This window comes from Semicossyphus pulcher, unplaced genomic scaffold (genome assembly GCF_022749685.1).
Source record: "Semicossyphus pulcher isolate SPU_LCO1_2020_fin unplaced genomic scaffold, fSemPul1.0.p SCAF_3, whole genome shotgun sequence".
Taxonomy (NCBI): Eukaryota; Metazoa; Chordata; class Actinopteri; order Labriformes; family Labridae; genus Semicossyphus; species Semicossyphus pulcher.
This window is the reverse complement of record NW_027211704.1, coordinates 24166634-24185782: the sequence shown is the minus strand read 5'-3', so window position 1 is coordinate 24185782 and position 19149 is coordinate 24166634. Positions and strand designations below refer to the sequence as shown.

At 42.0% G+C, this 19149-nt stretch overlaps 1 protein-coding gene across 1 annotated transcript; it reads right to left on the bottom strand.

Moving 5' to 3' along the window:
- Window positions 1–173: 173 nt before the first annotated feature.
- Window positions 174–17673, bottom strand: sfmbt1 (Scm like with four mbt domains 1). The gene is made up of 21 exons (XM_069678039.1): window positions 17618–17673; window positions 13751–13808; window positions 13566–13660; window positions 12848–13091; window positions 11298–11386; window positions 10322–10574; window positions 9320–9417; window positions 9043–9144; window positions 8623–8782; window positions 8374–8456; window positions 6905–7031; window positions 6324–6437; window positions 6086–6128; window positions 5914–5981; window positions 5680–5819; window positions 5065–5174; window positions 4560–4735; window positions 3704–3882; window positions 3392–3616; window positions 2282–2410; window positions 174–2115 (listed from the first exon to the last, which is right to left on the bottom strand). The coding sequence occupies exons 2-21, from the start codon at window positions 13773–13775 to the stop codon at window positions 1975–1977; spliced, it is 2601 nt and encodes an 866-aa protein (XP_069534140.1). The 5' UTR covers window positions 13776–13808; window positions 17618–17673; the 3' UTR covers window positions 174–1974.
- Between the last annotated feature and the right edge of the window lie 1476 nt (window positions 17674–19149).

The window sequence follows — 19149 nt, the reverse complement described above, 5'->3', positions numbered from 1 at the left end:
GCATATCAAAAATTGAGTGAATATAATTGCAGGTCACCGCTCGCGTTCACCCAGCTGCTTCCCTGCCCAGCAGTGCCCACTCATGTTGACAGACGTTATGTCATGTGACCTGCGCAACAACAAATGGCATGCTGGGAAATGTATGGCAGACACAAGGAGTCGTGAACACGGTATTGTTCAGAGTTTTAATTTGAATCTTTTGTTTAAATAGCAGTTATGATGTTCAAACATGGAAAAAGCTGTTCAATTGCTTTAAGTACTGCGGAAACTACAAGTAAATGAGCAGACAACCTACAGAGGTTTTACCCACACTAAATGAAGCACATTACAGTAAATCACAACAATGGTACAGGAACTAGTAAACAAAATTAGGAAAAACTGATTTACAAAAGCATTTTGAGTATCTGTTTTGCTTTAAAACGGCCATTTATCATTAAGTTAAATGTTAAAAGTAATTACTATTAAAGGATATGAAATAGCTCAAGTAATCAACTGTAGCTAAATTTGTTAAAACCATTTGTCCGATATGAGAAAGTTTAGGTCTATTCTGTGCAAATATACTGAATACCTAGGATTTAACATTGCGTATGCAGAAAGTTAATTGCTTATTAGATCTTTTTCTTTCTAATCACCCTGTTGCACTAGAAGACATTTGATTATATACAGTATATACAAACATGCACTGTCATTTGCATACCACCATACAGTACATGGCTATTTTGTGCTTTCATTACAGAATCCTTGTAAACTGCTCTTACATAGTGTAGAAGCCTGAATAAGAAAGCAGTTTGATCTCTTAAGATAATGGCCTCCTCTGTATCTGTCATTGAGAAGATTGTATCTAAGTTCAGCTTAATAACACTTGCAAATAGTGTTAGTACAGTGTACATGTCTGGCATTCACACTAAAATCAAACTCTTTTCTTGTAAAAATTGACTCTGACAGTTTGTTCTAACATATTAGCAGTATAGCTAGTTAATATTGCCTCAGATGATTAAGAAACTTGCAAACCCTGCGCAATTCTGCGCAATTTGTAGTTTTAAATGCATGCAAACATGTCTTTGCTTTATCTATGGGTCAAATGTGCTGTGTGAGAATAGAACTGAATGTCTTAAACCAAGAAACAATGGTTTTTTAACTATTGGTCCTCCAAGATGCATCCTTGAAATTTTGAAGTGAAATAGATTTTGTGAAAAATAATGCTTGTTTTTAAGTGCTTCAGTCTAAGTAAGCGGCCATATACCGTGTGTACTTTCATCTGCACCAAAAATGTTGAACACCTTTTCAGCAAAATTAGACTTCAGTATAAAATCCACAGATTAAAAGGCATGCCCGCCTAAGCTCTGACTCCCTTAGAAAAAGATTCCAAATATCATAGATCTTAGTATGACAGTAAAAGTGGTTGTTTCGTGGTGTCAACTATTGTCGACAGCAGGGCAAGCTGGAAATAATGAATAGACACAACATACAGATGGAATTGTGCTACAGGCGCTCAGTTACTTTTCCTCATAAAGAAACAGGAAATACATGAGACGTATCTGAGTCACTCAAAGCCACAAATAAGTTAAGAAACATCTTTTACAGCCAACCTAGAAACGAACTTAACTGGAAAAAAGTCATTGATGTTTTTTGTGTTCTGTTTTGCAAAACGTGCTTGAATTAATAAAGGTATTTACACTTATTTATGGCACTTAAGTGCCGTGAAACTTTTCTGTTCCCCCCCGTGTGCCTTCCCTGAAAAGCACTTGAACAGTTTTTGATCTCATGAAGGTCTTCTCTTCTTTGTTAACTTTCCAATGATCAGAAACATTAGTTTTGTCTATTTTATGTCCATGCTTCTCTGATACGATGTGGTGTATGCAGGATTCTTAAGGAGGTCCAGTGTTAGAAAAGCCAGAATGGGAAATACAGTGTTTTTCACAGGATTAATCAACAGTACAGGATGTGGTCAAGTCCTTGTTCATTCCCCGTCAGCTACGTGGCAAACTGTTGATAAAATGCCAGCTTGACTCTCTCAATGTGGTGGCACAGCTTGATGGCGGGTCCCAGCTTCAGGTCCATACACTCTTGCACTGTTGGGAGGTTCAGCAGCAGCAGCGCCTGTCCGTCAATCTCCTATGAAAACATAAGTGAATATGAGGCACAGATTCTATGATTGCATGTGAAGTGATGTTTTTTATTTGTGACTGTGGATACAATACAACAGTATAATGGCCTTGTTGCAGCAGAGTGGAGTGAGCTCTCATCCTGAGTGGCTACTGAGTATGTGAGTGTTTCTTACTTGATCCAAGAAAATCCTTGCAAGAGGTGCACAGTCGGTGGTCCTGATGAAGCGAACCACATCAGTAACACTCCACTCCAGGGGGCTGGTGTCCAAACACAACTTCTGAGGGGGCTCAGTCTTTGAGGTCTATAAACACAAAGACAGGGTGAGTCAGACAGTGTGTTTGAGATTTCGGGGCTGAGGTGGAAGGGCTCGAAACTCATTTAAACCTTGAACATCAGACCTGAACATTTCATGAAAGAAACACTGGCTGATTTATTCCTGATGATTTCCTCAAAGGCTGTTTAGAGCAAGTTGAGGTCACGGTGAACACATAATTCACAATCTTATTGAAATGGATTAGGCAGAGAGCCAGTTGTGTAACAAAGGAGGGGCAGAAGGGTAGGATTGTGCAAATATTAAGTAGGAGACTCATGTCAATACATTCACAAACCGCTGGATTAAATGGTTTTTGTGTTTCAGCAAACATTCAGCACTGCTCTTTTTCTATAGCTGTTGCCATATAGAAGTTTGTTAATGAATATATCGTTTCTTATGACATCACTGTAATAACTTCAGTTTCATTTTGTGCTCTTGCAAGGAAGGCAGAAAAAGCAAATTGAAGCAAAATCCAGAATTTGATACATTTCTGTGACACATACTGGGAGGCCGTACAATCTATGCAGTGAATAAGTGACCTTGTCTTTGTTGTAATGGAATCCTGGTTTATGATAAATAGGGGATTGCAAGAATGTTTTAAAGTGACAGAGCCACAGAGCCTCCTCGTAACCAAAGGTGCCGAGGTGTGCACTGCACGAGAGGAGAGAGAGGCGCTGTGCTGCTGCAGACTGAGATCAGAATGAATAAATGACCTGACTTAACAGTTTTATAGCTCTGAATTTAGAAATGTGGAAGTAACTACTGAGGTCAGGACCTCTTTGACCTCATAGCTGGTTGGAATCTGGAATTCCAGATGAATCACAACCCAGTCTAATAAATATACCAGGACTGTATCTTTTAAAATGACAAAAGATAAATGTTTTTAAAGGGCTTCAGTATTTATTTGTTAATTTTTTCTTTCATTGTATAAAAATGTCATTTAAAACCCTTTAGGATGCTTAGTATTACCTTTGGTGAAGGAGGGCGGTTCTCATCATCAGAATATGAGGGTGAGCGTGGTTTCCGGCGCCGGCGTGTGGGCCTGGGTGTTGCTGGCGGAGAAGGGGATGGCGTGGTGGGCTGAGACTTCCCAAACGATTGCTCAGAATCATCCTGCAGATCGTCCTGCAGCTCCGAGCCAGAGTCTTCACTCAGGGAGTCGTCTTCATCCAGATCTTCTTCCTCTCCACTGCCCTGTGAGCCAAAGACAACAACAGCCTCCATCAGCACAGAGTCAAGTAAGTGATATAATTCTTTATGAGGAGAATATGAGAGTGTTACCTGAGGAGATCCAGCAGGCGTGTTGTCCACTGAAGCTGAGGAACGTCTCTTCTTATGCACAAAAAGCTGCTTCCTCCTCTTCCTCCTCCGCCCTCTTCTCTTCACTCCACCCTCCAGGTTGGAGTGGCCACCGGGTGGACGGCCCACACGTTTACTCTTCTTCTTTCCATAGTAATATGCTGGTGGAAATACAACAGGGTTACTGACTAACTATGCATTTGACACGTCTAAAACAAATTATCACATCATTGAGATGGATTAAATTAAATAAATTCACAGTTTATAATAATTCTCCAAAGGCAAAGCATTGATAAATAGGCTGTAAAATGAGTGTGTAGAGGATATGTGCACATAAAAGATGAAAGAGAAAGTGTAATCATTCATCTGTTACCATCAAATTGCATCAGTTTCTTAAGCTCAAAGTGTAGTGCAGCAGCAAGTAAACATATCAACAAATCTGTGACTGTGCAGTGGAAATAGATCAGCTTTGTCACTGCCTGTGGAAACCTGTTGCCATTTGTAATTCACAAAATCTATCCTTCTGCGTCACAGAATTACTGTATTCATTAGGGGAGCACTTCTGTACTCATTGATCGTTTCTATTCACGGCTAACACAGAATAAAAGAGCTGAAGGATTCTGAAAAAGGAGAAATAAAAAAGCTGTGTGTTCAAAGAGAGCAAGTTTCAATAGTGCTTAGAAATAAGGTCACAACTGACGTCAAGTGCACAGATTTCTTACCTTTTAAAAATGAATCATAGCACTTAAAGTCGGTGTTCTTTGATAAGAAAGCAGTCACCTCAGATCATTTGATCAGCCTCAACAATGATTAGCCACTAGTTCTGTAAAGCACCTACTGTATTTGGTCTTGGTGAGGACAGAGCAGTTCTCCGAGCAGCGGTCCAGAACCATGCGAGGTCCAAACAGGTTCGGGCAGCACTCCAGCTTAATGCAGGTTTTCCTGCAGAAGTCTGCCACGCGGTCTGCAGTGCGGACTATTTCCACTGTGGCCCGGTAACTCTTTCCCTTGTACCTGGCATAGAAAGTTAAAGAGTATATGAATAGTGATATTTTTTCATTTCCACACATACTAGTTTAAAAAAAACGTTTGATCCATCAAGGTAGCAACAACCATCACTGTCTCTTAAGAGTAAGCCAGGAGATGTCGACTAAATCATGGCTTCAGCTAAGTAGTAGGATGATATTTGCTGGGTGATATTTATTTCCACTTGTGCATTCGAGTGCTTGTTTATTCCAGCATGTGTCCCGAAATAGGCCAGCTGTTAACGCGCCTTCCATTCCTGCAGGTTTTCTACAGAGCAGAGAGTTTTGAGCTGAGGATTTAATTGCGTTTCCCCTCACTTGGCTTTGAGTGTCTCTCCGTGGCCTTGCCAGCGGCTCTCCTGGTCCAGCTGCAGCTCTCTCAGCACACGGCTGGGCTTGTATGCAGAGTTTATCAGCAGAGTCAATACCTGAAGAAAAGACAAGCAGAGAATCGCAACACATACAGGTTATCAGCAGGTTGGAGGGTCGGGTCTGTTATTGTTCAGTGTTATGTCCTTTTAACATCAGACACCAAATTCATTTTGAATACGTGATTAGCAGTAGATTCGCAGCCTTTACTGGCTCAGCATTGTGTGCCATTAGTTATTAATTAGTGAGATTTTGTCATGGTAGAAAGGGCTGTGCTTGACAACACAAAGCAGAAGGAGAGCTCTTGTTTCAATACAAATCTCAATGCAGTGCTTTAAGCTAAATGCTAACTTTGATGATCTTTACAGGCTGATGTTTGGCAGGTCTAATTTGTATCACATTAACTAGGGATGTACGATATTATCGACACATTATCAGTATCCGCAGATACTGGCTTGAAAATGACTTATCGGCATCAGCAGATATGTCATTTTTCAGCTGATAAAACAATGTTATACATTGATGTTGATGTTATACATTTAACAGTATACTGGCCCCTCTCACCTCTTTAAGAACCAGGACACAGTTTCCAGGGCCGATGAACTGAGGCAGCTCTGCAATGCGCCCCTTGTTAAGGTAAGGCCCAGAGAAGCAGCGGTGATTGAAGTAGATCTTGGGACAGCAGTATTTTCCATTACCTTGTCCTGCACATGGACACAAAATGAGATACGAATGATGAAAAAGAACAAACTACACAGAAGTGTAGAGCGGACATGTGATTTGAGACATACCACTTACCTATCTCTGAATGGTTGGCCATCTGCTGCTTGACAGCATCAGGTGATGATGACTTGGGTGGAGCTCGGCTGTAAAGTGATGAAATTGAATCGGTTATTTAAAAGAAATCCGATTCGATCCATTCAAACCAAATTAAACAGATGAACATCCCCACACTTCCTCTTAGACTCACTGTTTCTCAGGCTGCACCACTGCAATCTTCCTCTCTTTTTCAACTGAAACACAACAACAGACTTTTGTTAATCTCTGATGTTATCAATGCTTGTTAACTAATGCATGCCCATTCATATACCATGCCACTACTTTGGAGTTCAGAATGACAAAGTATTATATCACAGCATTAATAAGTGTCTTGTTATGCAGACGTGTAAAGAACACGAGATTCCACTTTGATGACTCATGTTGTGTACCTGGGGGTTTGATGGGGTAGACGAGCGGGTAGCCGTTTGTCTCGCACCAGCTGACAGGGAAGATGTCCAGTGAGTCCATATGAACTATCAGCTCTGGCATGGGCTGCTTCAGTCCTGCACAAACATTCAGACAAAGTGCTATCAAAAAATCATTATAATGCACATTGAGCGGTGGTAATGTTATCATTTTAAGCCTTTTTGAGCTGAGAGCTGATCTTAGCACCTATGTAATAACCTTATGTTAACCTGTTGTGTAATAGTGTTCAGGTGCTTGCAACATACTTGCATGTTGCAATGTTTTGCCAAAGGTTTGCAACACTTATTTCTGGGTCTAAGTGAGACAAAAGCAGAGATAATCTCCAAAGCAGAGATGTTATGTAGGAACTGCTGTAAAGTATTTTAATCTGGGTCTGTCACACTGTAGTGCAGTGTAATGTGTGCCACATAGACACGCATTACACATTTATGCTCTACATCACATTGCAGTCATATTCTTTGGGACTGCACAGAAATTTTACACATTAATTCCTTTAAATACCTTCATCTTCTAAATAAACTAAATCTTTAGTGCCCCTTCTTACCTTCCAGGCTGAGCCAAACGTATTGCCCTTTGACCTTGGTGACAGTCGCCACATGAATGTTTTCAGGAGACAGGGGGTTGACAGCCTCCAGTTTCATGGCCTCTTTGAAGCTGTGGTCAGACTGCTCCTGACAGATAAAAAGAGAGTGGAAAATGGTTGCATGATTTTGGTCCATTATGAAAGCCTATATATTAACATATATGTATAAATGCATATTTGCCTCCGGTAAAATGGAGAAATGCCTCAGCAAGACAACTCTTCACACGTTACACTGTGGGCTCTCATAGTATCGTCGCTGGCATCAGATTATGCTTTAAGTCTAATCAGTAAAAATCTAATTTCCCACATTCTGTCACATATTATGAAGGTTAAAACAATTCTGCAAACACGCGTTAATATACTTTCATGTCCGCTGGAGAGAAACTATCAAAGCATTGAGCCGACCCATGTTCAACCTCTCTTCCCCAACAAGCTTTCTGCACCAAACCCATCCATGTGATGGGGTGCCCTGTTAGCTCTCTTTGTAGTGTGTGCGCGCACCTGAGTATCAAAGCTGAATCCTTAACAAAAGGGCCAGAATTCTATTACAGACAAGGCCCTTTGCTGCATATCACTCATCTCTCATCCCTGTCTTTCCTGTCTCTCTTCAGCAGTCTTATAAAGCTGCTTTCCCACTGGTGAAAAACCCCACTAACACCCAGCTTTTTGCTTAGTGGGAAAGGTTACAAACGGTATTCAGACCCGGGTCAAATGACCCTGCAGGAGACCCGGGTAATTATCACCTCGGCTCCGATCGGCATTGATGGGAACACAAAACCTGGGTCGACACGTTAATCTCCGCCCACTTTCTGGCGCGATGTGACGTCAGACAGTGACGCAGCAGAAAACAGACCGAAAGGAGTATACTCAGTCGGCTATAAGCGGATCTTCCCGGGTCTGAATAACCCGCATCAACACGCTAACTTCGAAAGGAAAGGGGTATTAGTGTACACAAGAGGTGGACACGAGATACAGTAGGTATCACATGGTATAGTCTGCTACAATAATTCACTCTTTCTTTGTCTGGACCTTAAATATATTGCATTCCAATCCTAGATTTGGGATTTAATCTCATACAAACTGTAATTATACACAGTAGAAATGTTGTTTCAATAAACAAATATCGCCTCAGTAGAATGAATTGCTGCTTGGGTAATAGGACCCTAGTAATAAGCAGCTCCCACAGCTTGCGAGCTAATGGCAATTAAATTTATTTATTAATGCAGGAGCAATATATTACAGCACAGACCTCATGCAGCCTCCATTATGCAGTTGTATAATAATATTAAACAACAGATTTTAACATCAAGTTGTCAATGACCAGTATAGAGCACAAAATGCAAAACCAAAATCTGTTGGTGGGTCTGATTCAACCTGATTCCAGACCAGTGTGAACAGTGTAAAGGGGGATAAAACAGAGGTTGACTTACAGCTGGGAAGCAATGTTGAGGAGCTGCCTCCGCCTCACACTTTTTTAAGTAATCTGCCCAGTCAAAGTCTGGACCCTGGTGTCCTGTACGAGATAAAAGAAAGAATGGACAGAGGAAGAGATAAAGGAAGGAAATAAAGAGAAGTGACAGGGGAAATCTTTAATGATCTAATCATTGCCACACTTTCCGACATCACTGATAACTGATAAGGTAAGTCATTATCAAGGGACAACATTAGACAGAGCAGACCTGGTGGGGGGCTGAGAGAAAGCCCATTCTTGAGGCTCCACTGAGTGGGAAAGATCCCCGGACTGTCCCTGTGGCACATGAAGGACCTCGCAGCTCCCTCTGACTCCTCAATACCACAAAGGTTGTCCATCGTTACCAGGAAGTACTGATCACTGAACACCTGAAGTAGAGAGAAGGTCAGTTTTTCAACACTTCCAGGCATTCTTCACTGATAGTTTTAAAACGTTGTCAAGTTGGTCATAAACTAAAGAAGAACTTCCAGACAGTGTGATAAAATTTTGAGTAATAAATGGTATAGTTCAGCCAGATTTAACAAAGTAAAGACAGTGTGAAAACATAAACAAATAGGGCCACTAAACAGCAAAAAGGAGAAAAATGCTGCAGCACAGGAGAGACGGATTTGATATAAAAGTCTGTTACCTTGGCGACAGTGGCAGGCCTGATGGAAATCGGAGCAGCAGGGTCAACAGCCTCCAGTTTCATACCTTCCTTGAAACAATGAGCAGCGATGGCAGGCTGATCCTGAGACCACACACACACACACACACACACACACTGAGTCATCTTCAAAAGCTCAGCTCTTATAAATGTTTCAGCAATGTCACAACTTTTTATTAATGCATTATTATAACACCTTAGCTTGCAGAAAAAAAGAGCGATGTCTGGGTGAGTAAGAAGAAAGCACGGTTGGCAGTACCTTACTGAACTCTGCAGTCAGAGCTTCATCCTGAGGCAGGTCACTGATTCGCTGTCTCACCTCCTCCCACTCTTCCTCTGTCCGCAGGGCCAACAGGTCTGAAACAACAAAGACACACGAATCACCTGCTGAACGACTACAATTCATCATTTGACTCAACTTTGGAGATTATTAGGGTATGGCTGGATATCAGAGACAATGATATCCAAGCAAATGTTGTCCACCACAATTTTGCAATCGTAAGAGACATATAGCACATATAGCAGGGCACTTGGGTCTAGATGACAGGAGGATGTGCAAAATAAATAAGGCATTGCTTCCATTGTTACCTTCCAAAACGTCTAAAAAGTAGAATATTTCCCCAATAATACAAGTAATATTGAAGGCTAGGATTACTTCTAATTTATATATTTATTCCAAATCAGATCAAAGCACCACTTCTGCTCACTTCATTGTGTTATTAACTTGCAAAAGCACAATATCCAGGTGCAATCCCCTCCACCAAAAACACACACACATACGATTAAAGGAATGAAAGGCCTGGCATTGAACATCAGAAGGCTTTAGTAGCTGTAGTCGAGGTAGATCAGCTGTTGCAGGAGGCAGACGCAGCCTCCGGTGCTTCTTACATCCTACATATTAACAACTTTGATTCACTTGAAGAGCATTAGCAGATCGTGCTACTGAAAACAAAGATCTATCCTATCCTGCATGGAAAATCAATTTCAAGGTCTAGTGGGATCCCATCACATCTGAATATTGGCTTGTTCATTGTATTTCATCACTACGTACTCGTCAAAGTGTTGGAATGTTAATGTAACTCAGATAATGTGACACATAAAGCAATTCTATATAAAAAGGTATCCATTACCTGACCGCCATGTGAGTTCTTCCTGTGTAGCCAATACTGATGCCTGCTTTGGTATTAACTCTTGGGATCTAAAAATCGTTTTCTCCTTTTGTTTCTAAATATACAATCTGACCCATGTCAGCGCAACTGACCTGAGGGAGGCCTGAGGGCGCAGCCATGCTCCTTGGCCCAGCCGGGTGGGTGGAGGCGTGGGTGGAGGTAAAAGAGCCAGAGGGTTGCAGGTGTGTCTGGGAGGCCCTCAGTGCCTACCAGGCGCAGCTTCAGCCTTCCTCCGACGTTCTCCTCCACCTCAGCGGCCCAGGCCAGCCCCGGATCAGCACCGTCCTGGAGCTCCACGTAGCAGCCTGCGCACAGGAGCTCCACTGGGTCTCTACCACGCTGGGGCTGCAGGGGTGGGTGGAGGGTGAGAGGCGGTAAATTAGAGGCAGATACCACACACACTTACACAAACACAAACGGACACGCGCCTAGGCATGGCGAGGAATTTGTAAAAGAAGAGAATGCACTGCATGACTAAGTGGCAGAACTGAAGCACAGTCAGTGAAAGCTAACTAATGGCTCTAAAGAATTTCACAGGCCAATTTGCTTTCAGCAGCTCAGCCTCTGTGCTGTATACAAAAGATGAGAGCTTGTTTTTGATGTGGGACTTGAGGCCATATGCACTTACAAGACTTCTTTAAAGATGTAAAATCTTATTTGGTAAACATTTATTCCAGCAGACATTTTGAGTGTAAATTTTTTGACATTTTAAAGCCCTTGTAACTAACAACAGTAAAACAGAACATGACAGTGGTACAGCATGTGCATGTGCGTTAGGACTGCAGACTAACTGTTGACGTTTCTGATACCCCGAGGGGGCAAACTGTCGATCAGGGTTTTTCTAGAGTCAGTTGTAATCTTCATACTTGCCTAACCACTTGAGCAGCAATGGAGAAAGTCTCACTTCTTTTTCTGGCTACCTCAAAATTTACTCTACTACATTAGCTGTTTCTAAAGTTGATAATAAATCAGTACTGATAGAGAATGTTTTTGGCACACACAGAGACTTGCCCCACCCAGGGTGTGAGGAGTTTCTGACAGGACAGCTGCTCCGTTCCTCTGCCTTACCAATTCCAGCAGGTTGGCAGGCGCGCTGCACTCCTCAGCCAATGCCTTCTCCAGCACAGCCTCCCAGTCCTGGTGCTTCTCACGCACACCTGAGGAGGATCATACACACAGACAGACACACAGTGTTTATTTAAAAAGCAAACAACCAGGTGGGCTCAGGATAACACATACACATACATTACTGTGCCTGGTCTCCTGCAGTCACGCTGACAGCCACAAAACAAGAGTAACTATTAGAAATAATTAACTGATAACCAATCTCAGATCCCATTGTCTGTAGTCTGACGACGATATAGCCTCTGGGGACAACGGTGAACATGCCGGCATGTAGCCAGCGCTTAGCTATAAACTACTTCCAGTCAAGACTTCCTTTCCCGCATGCTGCATTGTTTACAGAAAAATAAACTTTTCTTGTGATTTACTTTAATGAGCTGGTCTTCCCTTTGCTGAAATGTTAACATCATGATGCAGATTAGTAAAAAGTCAAATGAAGCTTTGTCAGGTCTGTCCTCAAGAGGAGAAGAAAACTACTTTTAAAATGCTCGTTTGTTGAACGGAGGTCAGATCGATCATTCCTGATACATTCAAAGAAGTCGGGAAATCTGAGCACTGAACAACTTTCCTGACACCGTGTCGGGGGATGTCCAGTTGAATTTTAGATCTAGAACGGATTGCTTGCGGTTAGCATGCAGATGTCTGTTTATAGAGATTAATAAAAAGCTAAATCACCATCAGCTGACTGCTGATTCTACATAGAAATGTAGAATCTGTAAATAGAGATTAACTGATAACTGATTAATTAATCTAATACGGCTTTCCGACTGTGAGCAACTTTTATCTGTGATATTTTGTGTTTTATGCAGCTTTCACATTCTAAACAGGCAAATGAAGTATTTCAGTGGTTTGGTATTCATTTTCCGAATATTTCTCTGTTTCAACAAGTTAATATAACAGAGTGTGAAGTGCTCATGATGTCTAATTGATCAAAATAAACCGAAGTAAAACTGAAATTCTCCAGAACTTTGCATCAGAGATTATGGATCATTTCTCATGAAAGTAGAATAACAGAAGAGCAACACGTGTTTTAGCTGATATAACAGTGGAACGGAAATATTACGGTAATTACTCTTTGTGATGCTGAACACAAGTGCAATTACTTCCTTAAGTCAACCCATTTGGAACATTAACACTATTTGATTACGCTGTACAAAGAACTCTACTGTGTCTCTGCTTCGATGCAGAGCCTGTCCAGCAATCACAGTAGCATACATTTGTCCGTAGGTAAATAAAAGATGCATAAAATTAACCTCTGAGATTTATCAACAAAACTAGCTGTGAGAGAATTTCATTTAAAAAATAAAATGGTTAATATTTGTCACCAGACCAACTACTCCTGACTGACGCTAATCCTCTGCATACAATCACCCAGTTCTACAAGAATGACAGACACCAAGCAACTTTTTGAGTCGTTCAGACATGACTCCACCTTTCACTACACCTCTCGCTGCTTGAATTAAAACAACACCATTCCAACACGAGCCATGCCTCACCCTCAGGGGCCCTCATGGTCTTCCCATGCTGGCGGCTCCAGCCCAGTGGGTGGAGGTCTGCCGTCATGATGTCACACCAGAAGTCAGCACGCCGGTCTTCCTGGTAACCCTCGTAGCGAAGCAGCAGCAGCTGGCCACATGTGGTGATGATACTGGCCACCCAGTAAGGACTGTCGGCCTCTGTGCGCACGCACACCTCCAGCTTCATTCCTGGAGTCAGACCTGTCTGCAGGCCCTGGTCCACCTGAGACCAGGACAGAAGAACGGAGATTCATGCAGTTAAACATCATTTCAATTTGTGCTCTGTGGCTGGTTACACAATAAACTACTGTTGAGAATAAAGGAAAAGATGTTATTCTTCTGTTGGCTTTTATTCTAATTAAAGTAACTAAATAAGAATCATGTGTTGAACTGTTATCTATAGAAGCTTTGTTACTACTGGTGCTACAGTGACTTCTGTGTTTATTCTATTGATTTCTTTATGACTGGATGCTTTCATAGCAGTCTCTAAGGACTCGATTGTCACATTAGTCAGGGCTTTACTAGCTGACACATTCCACAAACTTGAGGCATGCTTCTTACACTGAACACTGTTTCAAACTTGCTAGCACTTTAAACTTAGTAAGGCCTTTACACAGATGCACAGTCATTGATTATGAGTAGCTGGTACACGCTCATGCAGTGATGTGTGTGAGCTATGAAGGCTGTCGACACCCACATGTTTGAAAGCGTGATGAGGCACAGACATGGATCCAGTCTCCTCCAGGTAGTCATCCCAGTTGAAGTCGGAGACATCCTGAGCAGAGTCTCCATCTGGAACAAACACATTTTTCTTCTCTTAAAACTGCTTTCAAACATATTATCTGATTCATTTCACGCAGCTCTTCACAGTGTAGTTCTTACCAGACTCTGGTGACTCCTGACTCATGCTGGTGCCCCCTCAAGGCCAAGGCTAGGAGCTCTGAGGAGGAACGGAGGAGGAGGATTATTATCCAGTGAGAGAAAAGGAATAAGTACTGGTCTTAAACTCTACATCAGAGAGGAAAAAACCTCACTATGCTTAGCCTAAGCGTAATAAAATCACTATCTGTGGATCTCAGTGATCTCTGAGTTTGTTCCTGTTTGAAACAACTGTAAGATTAATGGGACAGGTGATACGGCTGGTTTGTAACCGCTCGCTCAGCAGTTCAGCAGCCGAACTGTATCAGCAAAAAGTCACACAAAGAACTCGAAACAGCGATCAAGACTTTCTCTAGCTGGCTACTGTCAATGCAGTGCACCACCATGACACATGGCCTCTATCAGAAAACAATGTGCCAGCCAACGGTAACAGATAATACAAGTATTATCAGTCCGCACTTAGACACATGAAAATATAAGCAAGGTCAGGGCTGAGCTGCAGACACAGAAACAATAAATTCAGCAGCTTACAACCCGGCATTAAGAGCAAAATCGAATACACTTTCATTTGTTTGGATTTTTTTCAGCCAGTCTAACATCAAGGACACCTGGGGCTTCATTTTTCAGATACCAAAACCTTTGTTAAGTTACTAAATCAACATTCAAGTGCTTCTTTCAGGTCCTGGGCTCAGTAAAAACCTCAAAAGTTCATCCTATATAACACACCAGATGTCCAGCTCCACCTCTACTGGTGAAACTCATCTTTCTAAAGCTGTGTTGTTTGTCGTCTCCTGCCTCGTTGTGAAGATTTCTCATACAGCCTTGACATGAATGTGGACACACGCATCAAGCTTTGACACATCAAACTGACCCGCAGCTCTGTGCAAAGCAGATGAAATAAGTTAAAACAACAAGAGAGATGAATGAGAGGGAAGGGAGCGCAGGGCGTGACGACAGTGGAGCGAGCGGTGTATGGGATGCTGAGGAGAGCAGCTCCGTCACGTCAGCTCCATTCAGCCGGCCTGTCAGGCCCGTCTTTGTCGTGTCTGACGTCTCTATTAAAACCGGGGCCACCACCCGAAACAACCCCCTCCCGACGACCCAACTGCCACCGCAACCCCCGTGCTCCTCCGGGATCAGCGCCACCTTTCACCCGCGACCCTGCCCCAGACTCCTTCTGTCTTTCTCCCCCTCCCTGGAAAACACACACCAGAGGGCCTTATTGTCCCAGGGGGTCACAATCCTGACATAAGAGTGGAAAAAAAGAGCAGCGGAGACAGGAGGTGAAATACAGACCGACATTTAAGGAGCCATATTTAAACACCTGATGCTGAGCGTATTAGATTATTTATGGATTCATGGTGGGATTTTTATTGATTCTGTTTGGGGACTTTCTTCTAGACACTATGTAATGGCTTTTCAACGTGCATAAGTGTTTTTCATTCATTTAAACATGATTAAACTTAATAAATCATTCTAAAAACAGTAAAATAGTATATATATCCCACTTTGAAAATCCTAAACAACAAAATTCAATATTTGTTGTATTTGGCTGCCAAAGCTGTAGCTCTGTGCAGCACTTCACTTTGTAGAACAGCACGGCCTCTGCTTGTTTGAGCAGACAGGAAGAAACTCTACTTCCCCTGTTTCATACACAGTAAGTGGTCTGTATGGACCACAGCTAGCAACAGTCTGCCTGAACCTTTCTGCAACACCCGAGACTCTGACTAAACCTGAAAGGGAAAGGGGTGAATGTGCACGCATGCACACAAATAAGCACGTTAAGATAACTGAGATCGACACTACATCCTCTTTACAAGCACTTACTGAATCATGTTCTCATCTGCACTTTGAGTATTAGATTGAGTATTTCTGAACAGGCCTTTCTGATCCTCTGATTCCCCTGTGCGGGAAACGCAATACAGATAAAGAAACAGTTCCACTTCTCCAGGAAATAAAATTAAAGTCACCATTTAATAATAATGAAGTAAGCTGCCAGTAGATAAACTATACTATAAGTATTAAAGTAGGCAAACATTTAGTCTGTCCTCCTGTTTGTGCGCATACTCACAACAATAACAAAACCTAATTTCAGAAGGGTATTGATTTCTTTTTCTCAATATTATTTGGTTTTAAACCAGCGTGTGTCTTATTTGTTCCACCAAACAGCTTAGAGGCTAAATTTAGCCAAAGTACAAAACCCCTCCTCCCTCGTAGCTCTTTTGAGCCATTCAATAAGTTTTGGTTTCAGTAAGTTTTGACATGTAGGTCTCTGAAATTTCTGCCTTGGCCCTAATACAGCTGAAGCAATTGGAAATTAAAATGTGGTGCTCACAGCACTGAAAATTGACATTTAAAGTTCAACAGCAACATCTTTTTCCAGTAACTTTGTGAACCAAACTCTAAATAGCCTAATTGTCAGTCCTCGCTGTGGCCAGTTTTCATATCAGCTAATGCTTTAGTAGAGAGAAGTTTCAAAGAAAACTGTTTACAGTGAAGTCTGTGGATTATCTTTGTTAAAGCGACGTCATTTCTGGAAACAGATGCTGCTGTTAAACAGTTAGAATGTAATTTGTCAACGCTGCGAGCACCACAAACATGAATCTCACCGACTCATGTCTCAAGCCTTGGCACATGAGAAGCTCACACCATGTAGCTGCTGGGTCACTAGCACTACTGAAAAATCAAGTGAATATTTTGGGATATTTAGATGAAATTACCCTTTACGGGGCTAAAAGTGAGGTGTAGGTTTATTTACACAACATGGCACTCCCCATAGTACTTGTGATAAAACTGATAACGTGGTTGTGAATCCCAGTGGAGGATCATTTTCAATTCTGTATCTGCCTATGCAACTTAGATTACTTTAAATAGTGCTAGTGTAATGCCAACAATGTTTAATGCCAACAGAGATCATGCAGGAGTTGGCCTGCTCAGTCGGTGCTGATCCACGAGCTCTATCACTCTGACCTGACCGGCTGTCTGACTTGCTAAAACTTCAGATGTAGAACAGAAAATCTACATTTCCTCCCCACAGCACGCTTTAAAAACAAGCAGCATCATTCACTTGCATTAACGCTGCTCGTTGCAATCACATAGCGGCACGTCAGCCGGAGCAGCGCTGCCAGCGGATCACTCGAGTTGCACAATAGGAAGTTAAGAGCCAGAAGAAAAATAGCCTGCAATAAGTCAGCGTGGAATATGACAGCGAAATTGCAAACATCACCATGTGAAAGCAAAACAAAGCTTAAAGCAAATATAAACCAGTGACTTTACTCAGCTGTTTGTTGAGAGAGATACACAGAAACACAGAGGCTGAGGTCGTGCAACCTTCATTATGTAAGACTTCGACATTAGAAACATACAGAGTTATTCAAGGGCAAATTACTGGAATTTTCCGCACAGTCCTTGAAGTGAAACTAGCTCGAGGTTGCACTGCTTGTACGGACTACACGCAGCATTCAGAGACAGAGATGGGCCATTAACGCAGCGGCTTTGCAGAGAGAGACACTACAGCGCCGACGGTCTAACTTTCACTCTGAGGAGAACATGGCAAATATCGACTGAGAAAATAATTAAATTGCTGTCTAATAAATAAACATGCGGTCGTAAATGTATAACGACCGTGTGGGACCCATTGAACACATGGTAAAATCGCCTGTGTCCGAGTCAAGTTACTGAACGTCACGGCTTGAGCAATAAGAGCAGGCTGACGAGCAATAAGGGCGCTTACACTCGACCGAAGCCGACTCATCTTTTTGAGAGACGGGAAAAAAGACGAATGCGCCACCACAATACAAAACAGCGTTAGGAAATAGTAACAAACAACACAGGGTATGTTAATATTAAGTCGCAAAATTCGCCCCTTACCGCTAAGTAGTTTTTCCAAGTCGGTTTTTAGATGCCGTTCCTCTCCGCCTGCTCGCTGGCAGCAGTGTTAAACTAACGTGAATAAAAACCGGAATTTCCGGCTTGACGTTTCAAAATAAAGTGTTCATAAAGGAGGAAGTCACAGCCGTCGCCCAAGCAACAGTGGGACTTTTTGCGTGGAGGATTAAAGCACAAGACTTCTGGTTTTGCTCGCGCAGTGTTTTGCTAGCTTGACGCCGTTTTCGTTCACGACCTCATTCCAATATGGCACAAACTGCCACTGCGCATGTTCTGCCGCCTATATGCCTCTGAGCCCGGCTACATCACACTGACTTCCATCTTCACACACACAATAAAATATCACACTGCCAGAATCAAGACCAAAATCTGTAACGGGCACAAAATAGAAGAAAAACATCAGAATGGTTTTCGTTTGCATTCTATGTTTCAAGGACACGGGGATTAAACTAAACAGCCGTTAAAGGCTTTTATCCCCAGCGGAATCAACACTTAGTTAATGCTTGAGCTGGAATTAATTGTACGTATAATCGACCCACTTTCAATAAGTGGATTGGGTTTTTTTGCTACGATAAAGCAATTCGTTCTGTAATGAAGTATATCCATTACATTGTGTTATTGAAGATGACCTCGAGTTCCTTAATTTTGTCATCAATATAATAATTGTTAAGTAAATAAAACAGACCTACTTTGCACAATAAAGGCAAAAATGCAGCTACTTTTTAATTAAATCGCATTAACGCCCCTTTATAATGACTGAATAAAATTTTGCTGGCACGGTACTTCTGCTGCACAGGGAGCTCAAGTCGGGGTTTTTTTTGGAGGAGAGGGCGGGAGAAACTGCTGGAAATATGCATTGGCACTGCGAGCGTAACGCTCAAAGTCCATCTATGTCATTTTATATATGTGCTTCCTTTATTTTACCCGCGTATATCTCGTTTTTGGTGGCGTCTGTATTTACATTTAAGCCAAATGTGTTGTCTGAAACAGGTTTTGCCGCTCTCATGAACCATACAAGAGCTTCTGCTTCACTTAATCCTCCACAATAGACGAACCCGTCGGTTGCCTATTTTAACAAAAGGAAAAACATCCACGTTTTGCATGCGCTGGTGTGAAAACAGTGCAATAAATGTAGGCTTCAGAAAAGCGATCGGATCTTGCCTGAACACTCGAAACAATCGGAGATCCATGAATAAATCAAAAGAGGGCAGGCAGTTACTCCCAAATCCATTCAGTCATTGTATCTAAGTGTGATGTTGTTCTTTATGGAACCTTTCAAACGGAGGGCGATACAACATATACAATTAGGAAATGAGTAATAGTAAAGAAATACAGAGTGAAAAAATGCTGCTGTTGATTTTATAGCTTATCTCTTTAGATCATACTATTTAATCTGATCATTGTGTGTGTGTTTGGCCATTTTTTTTAATAAAAGGGTCTCCAACTTTGATGCTGCCTTTATACAAGGCTGATCTCTCAAAACTTGAACATGTTTATTACTCTGTGTAGGTGTC